Below are 19,249 nucleotides of genomic sequence, written 5' to 3' on the forward strand. Positions count from 1 at the left end.
CTGTAGTTAAGACTCACAGTCAGTTTTTGTCCATCTGTTTTTCCTGGCATCTTCTCCTGATGTTTGTTGTTTCTTCCAGATGAAGCTACTAAACTTGTACATAAAGAGGGCCCAAACTACCAACAGCAACAGCAGCTCCTCTTCAGATGTTTCAACGCACAGTTAATGGAGATATGTGGACATATGTGTAGACTTAGAAGCAATCAACGGTGCCTCTCAGAGACCTTTCTGCTACTCTTCACTGGCGCACTTCATCAGCTAAAGGAGGCCATGCAGATATTTATTGCAATCAGTATTCTAGTCCCTTAAAGCTTTCATGTAAAACCTTACTGGTATTGAATGTAAAGGAAGCAAGGTCTGTGTTGCAGTCTTCATTAAAAGTGAACAACAGAAAGCCATACTTAAACATATTGTATAGCCTGCTGAAATCTTGGAAATATGTTTAGGTTAGCATTCCAAAAGAGTCAAAAAACCTGGATACGCGTAAAAGTTAAACAAATCTTGGTTTAGTTCATACCCAGTTTTGGTTTCTGTGCGCTAGTTACTGCTCTTTCCCTGTGGCCGCAGCCTTTCTGGCTAGGATCTCCTCTCACAAGTCCTGTGGTCCTGTTTTGTACTTCCTATCGCAGCTTGCCTAATGTGCAGGGTTCTCCACGAGGAGATCTTTGCTGATGTGGCTGTGGTTCCAGCCTCTAATGCTTTAATACTGAGATATCAAGTGAGTAATGAAAAAGTAGGTTCTTTTTAAATATCTGAGTTTTCTGTATATAGTTCTTCTGACAGACCTCTGATGGCTGATCTCTCTAACTGCTCTCCAGCCAGCTGTGCTTTGTAGAGCAACTGGGCTCTCGCTACTTTTGTTGACTGTAAATATTTCCCCTCTTCCAACCCATTTGGCTCTTTCATGTGCTCGAGACTCTTCAGGTTACTTGTTACTCCCCAAAGGGAACCTCAGATGTTGTTCTGAGACTGGTGCCTGCGTTTGGACATGAGCACAGTGGGTGTTGGATTGGGCTTGGGTGCATCCTTGGGTGGACAGTCAGAGCTGCCAAGGCTGTATTGCAGTGCTGCCTTGTGAGGCTGGCTGAGTTCTTCCTGAAGTCTGTAGCGTCAAAGGATTGATCTGCCACTTTAACCGGGACCCATCGATGTTGGTGGTAAATGGCTTTATCCACACAAATCCAGTGTGCTTTGGGCAGACTGTTCATCCAAGAGGACAGAAAGGGAATCTGAAGCTGGACAAAACAACCCTGTGGAAGCTAAGAGTTGGCTGGGATAGTGCTGCTCACCTGCTGCTGTTCCTGTCTTGTGCCCGAAGAGCCTGCAGTGCTGTCTTCTGCCTTTAGAAGCCTCCTTCTTCCCACGCACAACCCTGCTGGGTGCTTTGCATTTTGGAGGGATGTGCTAGACTGTGACACAGACCAGGTAAGAGCCAAACCAGCAGCAGCAGGTACCCCAAAGCACCGTCCTGCTCCAAGCTTCTGTTGGCAGTGGCTGAGTGCCTGCTGCTTGTGACTGGGGGGAGCAGGAGGATGCTTGTGCTGCGTTTGGCCCTAGGCTGGATCCTGGCTGACAGACAGGCCCACCCCAACCTGCCATGGATGAGAACTGGGTTTTTTCCCCCAGTGACAGTGATTGCAGGAGGATGATGGACCTGCAGTGTGTGTTCCCAGGCTGCTCTCAGTGCCTTGGTCTCTCTGCAGCCCCCTTCATTTCCCCTTTGAGGAGCTGAAGGGACACCTTGGTAGCAGACTCAGTGGCAGCATGTGAGCATTGCCAGAACTGCAGCAGGGAAGCACAGTAAAGAGGATAAAGCCTTGCGGCCCTCCCTCTCCATCAGTTTGTGCTCCTGTAGCTCAGCCCCAGCCATGAGGAGTTGTGCTGGAAGGTGCTGACTGGTGCAGCTCCAGAAGAGCTGAGGTTTGTGAGGCTTTCCCAGCCTCGTCACCTGGCTGCCGTGGCAGCAGAGGTGACCTGTTCCTGAGGTCATTGGGATGAGTCCAGGCTTGGGCTGACTGCAGGGCTTGATCCCTTATGCTCCCCAGTGCTGTGGCCAGAGGGGAAACCCGTGGTCTGGTAGTGGGATTCCTCCAGGCCCTCTCTGCTGGCTCAGAAGAGCCATCCTTGCTTGGGAGAGGATTGGCTGCTCCATGGTTGGTGTCTCCCTGTCCGTGGACCATTCCTTTTCAACACCTTTCAGTATGCTTGTTAGAGTTTTGTGTGTTTTTTTTTTTTTTTTTTATTTTTAATTTTTTTGAATGATTCAAATTATTTTAGTTTAATGTGAATTTATTTTCCCTTTTGAGGAAATGTTCAGCCAACTCGTTGGCAGCAGTTAGCTGTCTTGTTTGAATTTTAGTAGTGGGTTTGGGTTTTTTTTTCCTTTTTTTTTTTTTTTTTCTCCCCAATTTTTACTCTAACTGCTTACTATTTATGCCTCTCTTTCTCCCCATCTCAGTTCACCATCTTCTGTTCCAGTCCTGGGGTTCAGCAGTCAGCATAGCTGACTACATGGCGCTTAGTTCCTTCCAGCTGTGATGGAGCTTTTTGGGGTTTTTTGTTTTGTTTTGTTTAGGTTTTTTTTGAATGGCACACTGTAGCAAACCTCCAGGAATTGAATTCCTTCTCAAATGATTTTGTGTTTTATAAAATCCTGTTAGTATGCACTGAGAGTGAACGCACTGTAATGTCCCTGAACTGACCCTGGCGCCTGTGCTGACACTAAAGAAGGAGTTAACAGCTCGTCCTATGGGAATAGGTGTGAAATCTGCCGTGCTTTGTGGCTGCAGAGGTGAACGCCTGTTTCTCGGATACCATTGGCACACGTGGGGCTGCAAAATAGTAGAACCAGGCCTTACTTTCGTAATCAGATGCCGTTCTGTTTGTCAACAGATGCTCATTGTGTTCCTTTCTTTCATTACGTGAGTCAGTCGAGGACTGTTCATCCTTTGAGTACTCTAGAAGTATGTTATACCTGTATACAGTAGGGGGCATTCTGCTTAGGTATTTATAAAACATTGCGTATAATGTACATAGTAGGGTCGTTTAGTATGTTGAACATGATCTTTTTTTTCCTTTGAAGTACTCAAAGGGCTAGCTCTGAATGTCACCTCTCTGATCTCAGCATTCTGACTTCAAACAGCTGTACAATCGTTTTGTTCTCTCTTCAGCAAGCATAAAGGTCTCTCTGGCTACAGACCGCAGTGTCCACGCATGTTTGCAGAGAACGATCTGCATGCGGGCAGTGCCTCACCGCACCGGTGAAGCTTGTGTTCACCCTCTCCCAGCAGTAGCCATCTACTGCAGCTGCCTTTTTTTCCTTGCTGCCCATTATGCAGGGCTTCAACTTTTCATACTTTAAAAAAAAAAAAAAAAAAAAAAAAAAAGTGTTTTTCTTTTTTCCTTGCCCACCATGCTTTAAGTCTGAATGGGAGAGAACTCTCAGCAGACAGCGAGCGGCTCCTGGCTGCAAGGTTGCAGAAATATCTCAGATGCGGATGCGTTTTTCTGCCATTGGCTGCGCCGGTGCTCCGTGGGCATGGGCGAATATGGATCCATCTGCCCCCTGGTCTGCGTACCGTAGTTCTCATGTAGTGCAGAATTATCGAGGCATGTGGCTTTCTTAAGGTACACTATGTGTGCTTGCCTGGATTACAATACGAGACTGTCTTTTTTTATCGCTTACTACTAGCTTTCCAATAACCTCTATAAGTAACCTAACTCACATCTTTGTCATCCGAACCTTTTCTCCCCACCCCTTTATTTATCAAGCATAATATTACATGCTAAGGGACAGGAAAATAGACCTTTGTAGAATACAGCAGAACAATGTTGCTAACAATGTTTGAAATGGGAATTAAAACCTCTCTAAAAACGCCAGCCTTGAGAAATGACTTTGTTGGCACCGTGTTCATGCGCATGTATTTTTTTCTATTTTTTCTGCTTTTGTCATGTTTCATCCATATCTGTATTTATATCTTGTTTGTTTCACTTTTGAGTGTATCATGGCAATTGTACAGATGTTTTTTTGTTAACATTTACGTGATAGAATTTGCTAAAAAAAAAAAATAAAAAAATAAAATAAAACCTTTTGAGTTTGCCCTAGAGCAAGTGGAACTTGGGTTTGTTTTCAGGAGAGGAGCATCAATGGAGGTGCGTTGTCCAGCGCATCTCCCACTCCAGCAGCCTTTGCTTGTAAAAGTTTTGCTCTCTGTGAACCTTTTGCTTCTCAAGGATTCGCTCTCTGTGTTGAAAAATACACTGAACCTTTTGGCAAAGGGCTGCTGCTGCCTCGTGCAGATGGACCTCCTGTGTTGTGTGCGGGAACAGGGACCGGACTGCAGCTCTGGGAGTGGGGACTTGGCACATCTTGGAGATGGAGCTCTGTCCTGATGGAGCAGCCATGGGACTGCAGGGCCAGGCATCTGTGGCTCTTAGAAAGGGGACAGATGACAGAGCGCTCGTGTCTGTGTCTTGTAAAGCTCCGGATGTGGGCTTAATTTTGCCGTAGAGTTGTGGGGGCTTTGGAAAAGCTCTGAAGGCTGAGGCATCACAAATGTGGTTTGAGATGAGCAGCCTGGACAGTTGGATGTCACTAACAATGCTTAAAGGGTCAGTCCATGGAAAACCCTCTTGGGAGGGCTTAGCAGGGGACCACCCTGCAGATGCAGAGCATCTGTGTACCACGCCTGGCTTCCACTGGCTCCTTGATCTGTCACTCAGAGTGAATGCTAAGATGAAGCCGTGGCTCTGTGAGATGCAGCTGCAGCAAGTGAGGAGCCCACCTGGAGCGTCCTGCAGCAAGGAGCAGAAGAACATAATCTCACTTTACTTCTTGGTTCCTGTCCTTGACTCCTGCACATGCCAAAGCGTGTTGTGGAGGAAGACGGCAGCGCTTTGACAATGGGATGTTTGTTCACCAAACATTCTCGGAGAATCTCGCAGCTCTCATGTGCAAAGCACCCTGTAGCCCTAAACTACTTGACTGCTTCACAGATGGGGGATGAGGGTTGACTGCTGCTGGGGGTGCTCATGCTGGGGGTGCTCATGCTGGGGGTGCTCGTGCGCTGCAAAGTTGCTGCTGTCAGTGAAAAGGCTGAGAGTGTGATCCTGGCATATCTCGCCCTGCCCTGCAGGCTCTGTCAGCTGGTCTCCCTGCAGCCTGGCACCATGCAACCATATCCCTGCTATAGGGGATATACCGAGGAGCTGCTAAGCAGATCTGGACTAAGGGCCCCGTCTTCATTTTCTCCAGTTAAAGAATAAGATGTTTGGGCTTAAAGCTGCTGGGAAAGCATACCAAGAGTGAACCCATCTCCTTGGGCCGGGAGCTCAGTGCCACATGTGAGCAAGACAAGGAGCAGCAGGAAGGAACTGCTCAGGAGCAGGAGAAGGAAAAACATCGCCTGGGAGCAGCCAAGGGAGTGTGAGGGCAGCGAGAACCAGAATGAGCTGACATGGGACCGGGGGGATTACGGGGTGTAGAGAGGGGTAACGAGTAATTAATGAGGAGAGGGATGAAATTAATAACAGCTCAAAAATGGCTGAGATAATGAACTCCTCTTTAAATCCACCTTTAACAAGAAAGCCAAGGGAAAGGATTTAGATCAATTAAGAAGTAAAGAAAATCTTGTAAAAACAGCTATTATCACAAGCTAGTGGGAGAACAGCTGGAACGTCTTGCTGGGAAGAGGCAGCAGCGGGCTGAGACCTATATCTGTGGGGTCCTCAGGGGAAGTTCCCTGTGCTGAGAGCTGCATGCTCCTTGCCCCAGCCACCATTGGGATGGGCTCTTCCAGAAGCAGTCCTCTGCCCCAGTGATCCAGTTACACCCTGATCCCTCCTCTGTTCCTGGAGAAGCACAACCCTTGGTCACTGTGCTCCTTTCTGGGGAGAGCCCTGGTAAGGCCCAGTCTCCTGCCCCTGTCCTGCAGGGCACTCCGGTGCAGCATCTCCTCTGCTTTGTCCATGCCTGGCATCAGCTGAGCCTGCTGCACTGATGCTCAGTACTGGAAGGGTTACGCAGCAGCCCTGCTGTTGGGGCAGTTTCTTGCTGCTGCTCTATAAATAGGAGCTGCTTTCTTAATCTGTTCCCACTGCTCTCCACTCCCCACCAGTTTTTTCCTGCTTTTTCCTGCAGGGAGGTACCTGCAGCCCCGGGCAGCTTTTGGCCCTGCTGTGCCCTAAACGCAGCTGGAAGGGCCCATTCATGGCACTCGTTGTTTGTCAACACTTCCACAACCACCCCTATTTAAAATGGATAGCCAAAAATGGAGGAGGGAGCCACCCTGGTGACTTCCATGACCCCAGAATCCTGCTTTGTATCTTCCTGGTGCTTGTTGTGCTACAGGTTAGCTTCTAGCAAAGCAAATGCCTCCAATTTCTGGTGCTGATCCAAACTTCTTTTCTTTATAATGTTGTTGTTCTGGGTTCTCCTTTTTTCAGTGAAAATTCACTCTCCTGCCACTCACTTTCCAGAGCTGCTGTACCCTCAGCTTACTGATATAAAGCATTCTCCAAAAAATCCCATCTGATATTTTCAGTTTCTGATGTGACGTGGCCTACCTTGATCTGTGAGCATCTTCCCCCTCAGACAGATGCTGCTGCCATGCCAAGGTAAGACCGTGAGCCTCTGCTCCCAGCTGCAGTGTCAGGGAAGGCAATCTCCTCCTGGCACTTGGCTACGTGTTTCACTCGGTCTCAGCAACACTTGCTGATAGGGTTCGCCTGCCATCCCTATGCAGCCGTGCTGAGCGCCCATTTCATGCCTTAGGGAGGTCTGCAGGACCTTGGCTACTTTGCAGAGATCCCACTTGACCTGTTCCCACCAAATTTTTGTTGCAGGTGCATATTTTATACCTGGTTGCAGAGGCTCCCACTTTAGAAAACTGCAGCAGACTGGGGATGTGGTGGTGGGGACACCGGGAATGTTGTCTCTGTAGTATTTTGCCCAGCATATGAGTTTTCACTCCATTTGCTTTGGAATTCTGTAATCTGCACCATTTGGGCTAGTGCTAAATATTAACTGAGATTTGCACTTAATAACTTGACAGCATCGCGTTGGAGCCCAGCACACATCTCCCTGCCCTGCTGAAGGTTTAAGGATGCTGAGGCACATAGCACTGTGGTTCCAAGTTCGTGCCAGAGCCCTCCAGCATTCCTACATTCCACCTGTGCTTGGCTGGGACATACCCAGCTACCATCCAGCTTTGGTTTAAGCCACCCAAAAATCTTTGTTTCCATGGTTAATACAACCAGGGGCAGTTTGCTGATTTGAACACAGAACGAAAAACCTCAGCAGAAATCAAAGCCCTGGAGGGGACTGGTATGTACAGGAATGTCATTAACAACTAATCCCCTCTAATCCAAGATGAACATTATCACACGAGGGCACAAAATGTAATTAGATGTAAACAGTGCTATCTCCAGAGCATGGAGTAAATATTAACCGATCCATCTTCCCAAGGGGCTGGCCCAGCTCCTGGGTTGGGCAGGTGGGGAAACCATGTGGGCAAGAAAGCTCTATCAAAAGAGGCAAGTAAGCAAGGTAAAAGACACTGATGTTGTGCTGCCACAAAGACTTGTGGAGGCAGCACAGAGGGCGCCCGTAGAAGACGTGGTGGAACCTGAGCCTGCTCCCCTCCCCATAGCTGAGGCCTGTGCTCAGTGCAGGCGCACACATGGGGCCCAGTGCTGCCCAGAGCCATTCAGGGATGGATGCTCTGTCACCAAGGAGGCGACAAGGCCTTTGTGCCCCTGTGCTCCCCAGGCCCTCTGCAGCTGTGCTGTGCCTGCAGGGAGATGGAACGTGTGCTCAGACACGGCATTCTGCTAAGGCATGTTTAAATGATGTTCTCCCATCTCTTTGATTCTGATTCCTTAGGGCTCATTTCCTAATGGTGCCATCAGGCCTTGCAAGCTGCTGTCAGGCGATGCCTTTCTGCTATTGAGGTGGTGTCTGTGTTGTGCCACAGAAGCCTGATTGCAGCTGTAGGGATGTGGCATGGAGACCGTCTGACCAAACATGAGCACACCACAGGGCACAGCTTTGGCCTTTCAGGCACCTCGCCTGATGCTGTGTTTCCAGCTATACAGCAAGGTGTTGTACCATGTGGGAACTGATCAACATCTCTGCCAAGTGCCATCAAAATGCTCCTTCCCTACCTCCAGGGCCCACTGCCACTGGCTCCTGGGCTCCTTCCCTCCACCTCCAGAGCTGAGGCTGCAGAGATCCAATCACACATTGAAAAATTCCATAGCACCTTCTGACTGCAGTGAATATCACATTCAGTGCCACTGTCTCTTGCATTATCTAGTTCTATGTCTTCCAACACATTTTGTTTTAATTTCCAGCAGAGATGGGGATCCCTAAGAAGTCAGATCTGCAGCCTGCTGGCCAGCTTGGTGCAGTCACCTTCCACAGAACCCCAAGGAGACTCTCAGAGTTGCTGAGTGAAGTTCACTGTAGTTTGATGGCAAGGGATCACAGCTGTGATTGCTGCTCCAAATCACTACAGGTGGTACAGCAGCACCCCCTGGGCTGGCTCTGGCATTAGCACGCCTGTGACTGGGCAGGAGGACTGGAGGGAAAGCTCACAGCAGTCCTGGCCATGGATGTTCAAAAGGTGTTCCTGATAACTTCACTTGGTAGTGATCTGAAACAGGCGTATAAACACAGGTTTGGATGGTAGTGGCTGGCTAGAAAGCACCAGGAGCAGGGGATAGGGTACACAAGACAAGCATGACTTAGTGGCGCGCTTATCAGCTAATTGTTGAGATCATAGCGCACCTACATGCAGATTTTCAGGGTGGAATAGGCAAAGAAGGAAAGGATGGCCTGCAGCAAAAGACAGCCTACTGCTAGGCTGAGACAAGCCTGAGATCATGGAGGGTGATAGATAAGGGCTGGAATGGAGCCTTAGGGCATTCAGGGAGGAAAGGGCAGTGAGCTGGATCCAATGGCCTACAGCATAAGACAGGATGGGGAGATGAAAGAGGACAGCTGGTGTCAGCCCCAGCCTTCCAGAGCACATCAGGGTGAGCAGAGCATGTCAGCCACAGGAGTCAGGGTGAGGAGTGCGTAGCCACGTCCCTTGCGCTGTGTCATTGTGAGGGATCCTGAGCAGCCCATGGTTGATGAACACTTGTACTGACTGTGAGTATATGGGTAGAGAGAACGTGAGCGAAAGCAGGCTTGCTTTTAAAATAAAACCCCTCTCCTCCTCCAAAGTCTTATCTTGAGATATACTTCTATCATTGTTACCCAACAGACAAGTGTTTCCTATGCAGATTGCCCTAGGAGTGTGGCTGATGCTCTCTGCCCCTATGCATCTCCTGCTTTCCTGCCTGGCTGTATCTGATCTTCCTCTACTGCAAACTAGGAGACTTGGTATCACTCATGCGTCTTCCACTTAGGCCATCTTTGGATCTTCTGTAAACGTAATGATTTAGACTTTTCTAAGTGCTACTGGTGATGATCACCTCTCAGCTGATGACTCTGCAGCGTAAGTCTGTGTGTTACATGCAGCATTGCTCCTATGCTCTAGTATTTTCCCCAGCACTTAGACCAGAAGTGAAGTCTCTTATAAAAGTGCATTGCATCAGTGCTATGACTCTGGGTGGTTGGAATTACAATCTCATTTTAAAAATGCTTTTGTTTAAACCTGATTTGTTGTCCTGTGATTCAAAACCGATTTCTCTGCCTCTGCTATAGCATCATTTAAGTCCTATATCAGCTATTCCCATCTAACTTCCTCCTATTCCTCTTTTGTAAATATTATTGCAATGTATTTTCTTCTGGAATTCCCCACAGGTTCTGTGTCATCCAGAACGCAATCACCAGCAATGCAGGGTGCTCATCGGCACATCGCTGCATAACTCTGCAAGATCAAAAAGGTGCAATCTTACTCTCTTCTAAGGGTAGAAGGTACTCGAAGCCCAGACTTAAAAACCATTCGAGTATTTGAAGTAAAAAAACATGGGTGATACAGACACAACCAAAATGCTGGGCACTCCGAAAAAGTGGAGAACAGCTATGAAAACTGGACACAAATCTGACCTTTCGACACTGCCAAATACGTACTGTCACTTGGGGTTTGTTCTATTTATTCATGAGAAAGATGACGGCACTCTCTCACGTAATAATCTCCATGACTGCTGCTGCTCACACCAGGTGTTCTGGACAGGACCACCTGCAGGCTGGGGCAGCTCCCAGCTCACTGTCACCACCTCTTCTGTTTGTGTTATGGTGAGTTCCTTCTCCAAGAGATGTTTATAAACTGACATCAAGTGTCTCAACCTTGTTTTGATAAATGAAAGCAGATGTTTGGAAGGATTGATCTGATTATCTCCACTGTTTATAGACAGTGGGATCTCAGTAGCACGGTGCAGGGAGTCCAAAACGCAGCACCCTGCTCTAAACAGATGCTTAAAAAGTGTAGGTTTGCCTTTCTTTAAATCTGGGTGAGATGATCTTATCCTCCCATCTCACACCAGTATTTTTTCACATCTCTGATTATTCACTCCACCTGCAATGGTGCAGTCTTTAGAACTACACATTTCTTCTACAGTGGGCAACCTGAACCTATGGCACACTTGAATGTACTTTGCTGCGATCATAGAGCTATGCAGCTGACACCATACAGACAGACATCTAAGAAGTGGCTTACTGTTTCCCAGCCAGGGACAGCCTGGAACAAATCCATGGTGTGTTTCAGTGTCAGAGGAGGTCCGTGTCCTGTAATGAACCACCAAAACTGTTTTATGGGCCAAGTTATGTTATATGACCACATACAGAGGAGGCTGGGTAGTCACCTGTTCTAGAGGATGGGAGAATATCAGGTGGTTTGTGCACTAGATGTCTCTTCTTAATCTCAGTTAATTGATCACCAATTCATCTGAGGTGTTTAATAGGTCTGGAGAAGCTGACGGCATATCTGTCTCATTTTTGCCTTTCCTTCCTCAAGCTCAACCTAATTGTTGGTTAATTGACACTTATTGATTAAAGCAGAACACAGGAAAACGTCCTCTGAAATTCTAGGCTTGCCTTTACTGTGAAATAAGGGTACACTTAAGCTCAAAGTCAGTGGTTCCTGCTTGGCACACCCTGCCTTGGTTACATCTTCAGTGTGCCACGATGGAGTTATCAGTACTGAACACTGCTCAGCTGAACTGCTGCTGCCCTGCCTAACTACGCCATGGGGGGGTTCAGCAGCAAGGCGGGGTTTTTCACTATGAAAACAAATAGTAAACCTTGGTTTGGGGCAGATCTGAGCTTGGATTGCTTGCATCATCTTATCTGAGCGTACTTGTTGTGGTTCATGCCCTCAAACTGCCATCCCACCCCGATCCTGGAAGTCCTCATGAACACCAGAGGGGAACCTCAGCAATCAGGTGATGTGTATATTGAAGTGATCTGGAATCGATGCTGATTTAACTTAACTGATTTGGGAATAACAGAACCTTAACCCATAAGCACGCCCGCCCCAGGTTCTGTGGGAACAAGTTAAATTGGTTGCATCTTAGTCAAGCTAATTTCTGCTGATCTCATCAAGGTTACTGCATGGCCAAGATCCACAGTGTGTAATATCACATGAACTTCACACAAATGTATTAACCTTCCCCACAGCGTTTGCAGAGATGAGATCTGACACCTTGGGCAGACTGGTGTCTGGGATGTTGGAATGAGAAAGGAACTGAGCGAGCCAACGCACAGACCCAGGAGGTGCCACTGCTCGGACTTCAGAATCACTGTGCAAACAAAGAGTCTTAAAATGAGTTTACAAAAAATAAAGGAATAACATGTTGTTAGAATAACTGTGTAAATTACTGTCATTGCAAAACTGCTCTTATGGGTGGGTACACCAGCTGGGAATAATCACAGTCGGACTACACATAGGTAAGACATGAAAACCACACTTCCTCTTCCAGTTTATCTTCCTGGTTATAAATTTCTTTCATGAATCATCTAATTAGAGTATTTCTGTATAGAAAACCTCATTTAATGGAAGAACGCTTTGAAGTGAGGGTCAAATATAATAATAATGATGTTCATTATTTGCTTGTATTTCGAGTTTTTACAGGTTATAGTATTTGTGAAGGATTGGTGGTCATGTGAACTGTTATTTATGATTCTGTTATGGCACAAAATGTCTCCCAATAGCCCCACAGAGGATGTTTTAAGTACATGGAGGGTCTTAATACTTTTCTTTCAAGGAACCAAAACTGTCTGTAAAATGTTTTTGGGGAGATGAAAGGCTCAGTAATGTACTTTTCCAGGCTTAATGCTGCCCTACAACAGATACATGCCCTGGGGTGGAGCATTTCAGATCCTTCTACATGCTCAACTTTGTCTAATTATTGTCCTGGAACTATTTCATATTTGAGGAGTTTACTTTGGAGAGGATGTGTCTGCTTGTTGCTGTTGCTTTGCCAGGTTGAAATTATTATAATGCCTCTCCTCCAGAGTTAAAAATAACCACTTTTCAGATGCTTTTTGCTTACAAGTCTCAATGGGGCAGGAAAGCACATGCAGTAGAGTAAGACCTTTCACAATGAGTCTCCTCAAAAGCTAGGAAGCTACAAAGAGCCCATGTGCCTGGCCATTAGTGGTGTGCTGAACCTGGATATTGCCTTCAGTGGGAACGGGGCAGTAGGGCACATGCAGTAAAACTTGCCTGGAGTACAGTATCCCTTGCGGCTGGGTTTCACACACTTGCTGAAATGTTGGTGGGAAGGAACCTCTGCGTGTCTCTGTCCCAACCTGCACCTTGAAACAAGGCTGGGGTCTGCACTGGATTGAGTCCATTGTGGCTCTGTCTCGTTGAATCTTGAATACCTCCATGAATGGAGATGCCACCACATATCTGGTCACACATCCCAGTGTTGCACTTACCAGTGAACTGCTGTCAGCTGCTTAAGGTAATCTTAATGCTTTTAAGGTAATCCATGGGTCCTTGTCCACAGGTCCAACTCCTCAGCCAGCTGCTTCCCAGCCCAAACATGGGGCCCATCCAACCCACATCTCTGCTCAACTCCAGGATCTTTCTGTCCTGACATTGTCCAAGTCCTGCTCAGTCCCGCTGGTGCTCACCCCGCCAACCACCTCATCTGCTGTTGTCTGCACATTTGCAGAGGGTGCTTCTGCCTCTTGTGGGTTCCACTGCTAGACATCTCTTGGCACCATTTCCTGCACTTTCACACACTCTTCTCTCTGGCAAAGCTGTTTTAAGTGGTCCCTGCTGCAGGCTTCCTCCCTTTCCCTCTCCACTTATGCTGACACAGCTGTTTGGGGGCAGGCTGGCAAACCAGATTGGTGGGCGGATGTGGAATACATGCAGCCCTCACAGATATTTTTGTCCCGGCTGCAGATACCGGGGTTTTTTTGCTGTGAAGCAGAATGACTCTGACAGTAAAGCTGTAAGCAGAGCCAGGCTGCTGTCTGCCATAGGTGAAGGCGATTCACACCCCTGCATGGCATCAGGCAGTGACATCCCCTTGCCTTGCCAGCACAGCTCCTGCATCTGCTGGGATGGAGAGAGTGCCAGGGCTGGTAACTGCAGCCTGCAGCTCACAATGACAAAGCCAATGCCAATAAGATGTATAATGAGCGTTTAAAAAGCACTTATTTGTCATCTAATCATCTATCATCCTCATTGTGCAAATACTTCTGTTTCCACAACAAAATGACTTGAAGAGAAATGTTCACCAGGAAGAACAAATTTTTGATCCCGTTGATAAAATCAGGACAGTCAAAATGATGAATGTGACACTGATGAAAGCTTGCAAACAAGCTTTAATTTCTGTGGCAAAGAAAAACCCAACCGCCACCTCATGGGTTCATGAGTGCTCGGTTGTGCCTGGAAATTCAGTGTCAGCTGGAAATTTGATGGTGACCTCTGATAAGTGAGAAAACAGTGAGGGTTTTAATGAATGACTTGAATAAGAAATAAGTCACTCTGTGCGGTATTAATTCTGATATTTGTTTTGCTATTAAGTTCAGTTAGTGGCATTTTCATTGTGTCGTGACGTTTGTGTTGACAAAGCATCAGGGCACGTGAGCACCTCTGGGTGTTGGGCATCACCTTGGACACGTGAGGTAGAACAGGGAGGTGGCTGTCATAGCAAGGAGCTGGGAAGCCTTTTGTGAGACTGTCATAAAGATAGAAAAGGATCCTGCTGAGCATTTTGCTCTCCCCTGTAACACATGCCACAGGACTTCATGCATTCCCTCTTCTTTGAGCCAGAATGTATTTTTTTTTAGGGAGTGAAGTCTAGTTTGTTTAGGTCTAGAAAATGGGCATGGGGAAAGGGGCCTTTAGTCACTGACTTTGGCAAAGGTGTTTGTACGTTTGATAACCTTCCCTGCTAAACTATGCAGTCTGATCTTAGCCTCAGTTTCTTAATGTGCAATGTTTATTCCTTGGCTCTTGCATCTTTGCTGTGAGGTTTAGAAGCACAGGTTATGAAATGATGATTTCCCATGCGAATATTTACAGACAGTGGTTGAGTCACCTGTTAATTTTTGGCTGGATAAAACCAAACTGAGCTCCTTGTTTCTTTCCATGTTTTCAAGAACAAATTCATTCTCAGTGAATGAATAAGGCCCTTCCCAACCCAGTGTCCTACATTTGCACTTCTGGTGGTAGCCACTGTCCCAGACTGCAGGCCTGGAAGTGCTGATCAGTAGAAGTCAATGGGAACCCACCTGGGATGGTGGGCTACCAGGAAAAGCCAGCACCTGCCACTGAAAGCTGTCCCAAACGCAAAGGCATGGTGATGATTTTGCCAGCTTTTAGAATGAAAATGGCCATGTAGAAGCTGTTGTTTACTTAAGGCATACAGCCACAGGTAATCCTTACCTTTCTGCAGAGTGGAGGGAAATGACTTCTTTCTCTACTGATGCCCTACTTTGCTCATATCAATGACTGCTAAAATTTTTGTGTGTAACATCGCAGCTGTTAGAACTGCAGGTTTTCACTCTTTTCTAGTTCCTGGTGCCTTCAGTGTTTTCCAGGAAAAGCAGACCAAGCTACCCAGCCACAGTGCTGACACTTATCTTGGTTATCTTGCAGAGTGTAGACGTCGCTCCTCCAGGAGTACCCTAGGAGTACCTAGGAGCTGACGTACAGAAGCAACACAAAAGGGATCATGCTTTTCTTTCCTTCAGGAGTACGTAGTACTTGGGTGTCTACCCAACAAGCCTCCCCAGGTCTCTGCTGATCACAGCTCCCTGCAGATCATCCAGTCAGACTGTAACACTAAGGCCTGATCTGGTGAATCAGATGCAGGCAAGAAGATGTGGGCCAGATTTTCCTTTTTACTTTCCCTTGGCAGACACAGGACTGGATTAACTCTTGCCCCATTCCTCAATTCCGTAGCATTGCCTTCCAGGCTCTTCGCCAGGGACAAAATTATTAAGGATGCACACAAACAAAGGTTTGGTCATACAGAGATCCCCAGGACAATGAGGGGAGAGAGAATGCTCTTCCTCTTGAAGTATGATATTATATTAGAACACACAGACTGGTGCAGAAGCAGATGCTTTGGCCCATACAACAGGAGAGAGTTGGAGTAATCCCTGAATAAATAACCTTGACTAATGCCATAATGAGCTAATTGCAGCTTTTGGAAGCTTTTCAGTACAGGGTAATATTCAACCTTGATCCTTGAACTCAGTTTATTTTCGGCTTCATGAAAACAAAATTGCTCACCTGACGTAGGATCTCGAGTTAGATTTTCAGAAGTAATTTAAATACTTGTGGTAGAATCCGCAAAGAGAATTGGATGCTTTGTTTCCTTTTAATTTGGTGGGAGAGAAGTGCCTGATTGCTTTTGCAGTTCTGAGCCCTGCAGGGTTATGACACTCCCGTGCTCACATCCCTTCAGTCTCCTGGCTAAAAGGAAACTGTTGGTTTTTTTTCTTTTCCTTTTTTGCAGAGGGGAAAAAAGGAGCAGAATGTGCGTCTTCACTTCAGTCGCGTCAGTGCAAAGTCTTGTCTCAAAGTGCTGAGAAACTGACCCAGTGAAGCAGATAGAGGGCATGCGTGTTTTCTGCTCAGTGCTCAGCTGTGGGGACTGTAAAGACCAATGAAGCAGTAGAACAAACTTTTGGGTGGAAGAACAATAGCACCCTGATATGAAAGTACATATATTGATGCTTGAAGGGTGGGTTTTGCTTGATTTTATTTTATTTTTTAATCAGAAGGCTATGTGCTTAGAGATCTAGCTCCTCTTTACGTCATCTTGATCTAACCGTTATGGCTGTGAGATTTCACTGGGTTAGGGCTGTGGCAATGAAAGTGGAAGGGAGTGCTGCGTGCTCCACAGAGGAGCAGAGGCATGGGCAGCAGTGTGGTAGATTTGGAGGGGTTACCTGATCCCGGGATCAGGAAGGCTGGAAAACACCTCTAAAATCATGCAGTCCAACCCATCCCCACGGCGCCCGCTGCCCACATCCCTCAGTGCCTCCACGGCTCTTGATCACCTCCAAAGATGGTGCAGACAGTGCCTCCGCCACCTCCCCGGGCAGTCTGTGCCAGCACATCACCACTCTTTCAGAGAAAAAACGTTTCCTAACACCCAACCTGACCCTCCTCCGACACAACTTGAGGCCATTCCCTCTCGTCCCATCGCTGTTCCGCAGGAGCAGAGGCTGACCCCCTCGCCACAACCTCCTTCCAGGAGGTTGATACCGTACGACCACTTATCCTAACGCTGGCCTCCAGTGGCTACAAACCACCGTCTGCACAAAAGCCGTCCCAGGGCAGGCAGCACCGCCCCATCCGCACGGAACCACCTGCGCCCCGCGGCGGCGGCGCGGCTGTGCGGGGCGGGCCGGGGGAGGTCCCGGTGCTCCGCAGCGCAGCCAACCCGCGCCTGCCGAGGTTGGGCCATAAAAGCGCCGGGAGCCGTCGGGGCCGCGACTAGAGCTGGTGGGAGGTGGTGGTGGTGCAGTAGGTTGTGAGCCTCGGGGTGGGCAGCCCGGCTGGGACACTTCTCGTCCCCGCTCCCAGCGACCGCGCCGGGCTCCCCCCCTCCCCGCTGTCCCCAAGATGCTGTTTTGGCACACGCAGCCGGAGCACTACAACCAGCACTCGACCGGCAGCTATCTGCGGTGAGTCCCCGCGGGGTAACGCACAGGGATCGGCCCGGGGGAGCCCTTCTCGCTGGGAGCCGCGGGCTCCTTTTTCCCGTCCTTCTCTATTAGCGGGGCTCGGCGGTGCCGCGGCTGCTGCCTGCCCCGCTCGGCGCGGAGCTGCCTCCTCTTTTGGGGACGATGGGCGAGCAGCTCGCAATTTCACTTTCTCGACTCGCCTAAACCAGCTTTTTCCTGCCTCTGCACAGTCGCGTTTAATTAAGTGTTCCTAATTTAAGCTCTAAGGGGCTGCGAAACAATAGTCTGCAACATGTGTAGCGCAAACCCGTGTTTCCTCCCCCCAAGAAGACAACAAAGCAGGCAACTTTAGGAGTTTCCTTTCTGCTGGGTGCTTATGAATTGTTTTTTTATGAATATCTATGGCCGGAGTCTCAGAGGGCAGCGATGGCTGCGGTTGTGCTGAGTTGTGGCACCCTGTGTGCACCCCCAAGGCTGCTGCAGGAGCAAACTGAGTCGAGGCAGCACCAGGTTGGACAGCAAGAGAGGCTTCTGCCCCAGAGGGCAGTGGGCATAGGATAGGCTGCCCAGGGTGGTGGGCACAGCCCTGAGCTGCTGGAGCTCAGAGAGAGCTGGAACACCGCTCTCAGGCATAAGGTTTGGTTATTGGTTGGCCTTGTGTGGAGCCAGGAGTTGGACTTGATGTTCCTTGTGGATTCCTTCTATTGCGGGGTTCTCTGTGGGTTTGCAGCATCACAGTGTTGCAGGATCATCCTGTCTGGGTCATACTGAATGAATGTTTGTTGCTGTAGCTATGAGGGTTCTTGAGCTGGGGCTCAAAGCCCTCAACTCACATTGATTGGAATGTTAACTGATGGCTTCAGATGCTTTGGGGAAGGTCAGCTGGGTTAAACACCCAGTTCTCGTGGAGAGCTGTAATTGTGACCAATTCCTGGGAGCCTGTTGAGACGTGCGCTTCTAGAGAGAGCCCTCTGCTCTGGGCTGTGCTTCCCAGAGCTGCCCGTGCCCACAGACTGGCTGAGACTGCACCAAGCAAGCTGAAGTTGTGCAGACCCCTTCCCATGGATCATACTTTTGTACAGTCAAAGCCTTTGCGACAGCTGTGTTAGTTCTGATGTACCGCAGCATTGTGTGTATTTGTAATGACAGTAAGACAGTGCTGCAGAGTAACCCTGTAGATCTTCATTGTCACGGGAACCCTGCATGTATCTCACTCTGAGCCCTGCCACAGACACCTTTCTCCCTTCCCCGGTACATTGTCCAATCCTTGGTTAATGGCAGAACCCCAGTGCTTCAGCACAGAGGTGAACATCGGGAGAGTTTGAGGATCTCACCCACCTGCTTTTCTCAAGACTTGGTTTGCAGCCTTGAGCTAAAAGTTGAGCAAATAGTGCCATGTCTTTTATACTTACACCTTAGAGCTTCTTTCAGCCCCTTGTTCGCATCTTCTTTCTGTGTTGCGAGCACTTCTGGCAAGGTGAAATGTTTCATAGGGGGTTGATCCAAAGCTGTAGTATCTGCTCAGTCATCTTCTGAGGCATTTCTCTCACTTCATTATCATGGTAAATCATCATCACCGAGAGGAAAAAACCCTCTCAATGGCCACAGTTGGGTAAGAGCAAGCAGTGGTTACCTCAGTGATGCCAGCAAGTAAGTGGGGCTGGGTGCCTTGGAGTTGGTGGTAGCGCAGAGGGGTGCAGCTAGGGGGGAGAATGGAAACAGAGGGGTTTTCCTTTGTCCCCGCTGATAAGCGGAGTGGCACGGTTTGCTCTCTGGTTTTGTTTCTCAACAGGAGCCCTGTGTGTGAGCTGGGTACTTCAGCTCTGTTGCAAACTGCTGCCCCATTTCACTGGTGACCTAGGCAGCCTTCAAGGTTGTGGGTGTTAGGATTGAGTGCAAGGTGGATCATTAACAGAACAGGCCAGGAAAATTTGTAATGGCCTTTCCATAGGGAGCATGCCTGTATGCACGGGCATGCTCCTGAACAGTTCTTATTAGAGCTGCTTGTGTGTGGGAATTCCAGGGGAACAGAACTGCATGCAGCCTCTGCTGGGAATCTTGGGTCTTCATGCATATAGAGGGAATGGACTGGGGGGGGGAGGGGGAGGAAAATCTGATTACTTACACTGAATTGTC

General features: G+C 48.2%; 2 protein-coding genes across 13 annotated transcripts in view; both read left to right on the forward strand.

Moving 5' to 3' along the window:
- CLASP1 (cytoplasmic linker associated protein 1) overlaps nt 1–4,106 on the forward strand; it is a 154,792-nt gene extending 150,686 nt beyond the window's left edge. For all 12 annotated transcript variants that reach the window (XM_052674502.1, XM_052674503.1, XM_052674505.1 and 9 more), the window contains one exon: nt 80–4,106. In XM_052674502.1, coding sequence (XP_052530462.1) covers nt 80–166 — 87 coding nt within the window. In that variant the 3' untranslated portion in view covers nt 167–4,106. The remainder of the gene's footprint in view (nt 1–79) is intronic.
- Nucleotides 4,107–16,933: 12,827 nt separating this feature from the next.
- TFCP2L1 (transcription factor CP2 like 1) overlaps nt 16,934–19,249 on the forward strand; it is a 33,885-nt gene continuing 31,569 nt past the window's right edge. Inside the window, exon 1 of the mRNA XM_052675667.1 lies at nt 16,934–17,113. Within this exon, the coding sequence (XP_052531627.1) occupies nt 17,052–17,113 (62 nt within the window). The 5' untranslated portion in view covers nt 16,934–17,051. The remainder of the gene's footprint in view (nt 17,114–19,249) is intronic.

Source organism: Tympanuchus pallidicinctus, unplaced genomic scaffold (assembly GCF_026119805.1).
Source record: "Tympanuchus pallidicinctus isolate F22 unplaced genomic scaffold, pur_lepc_1.0 scaffold15, whole genome shotgun sequence".
NCBI classification, from domain to species: Eukaryota; Metazoa; Chordata; class Aves; order Galliformes; family Phasianidae; genus Tympanuchus; species Tympanuchus pallidicinctus.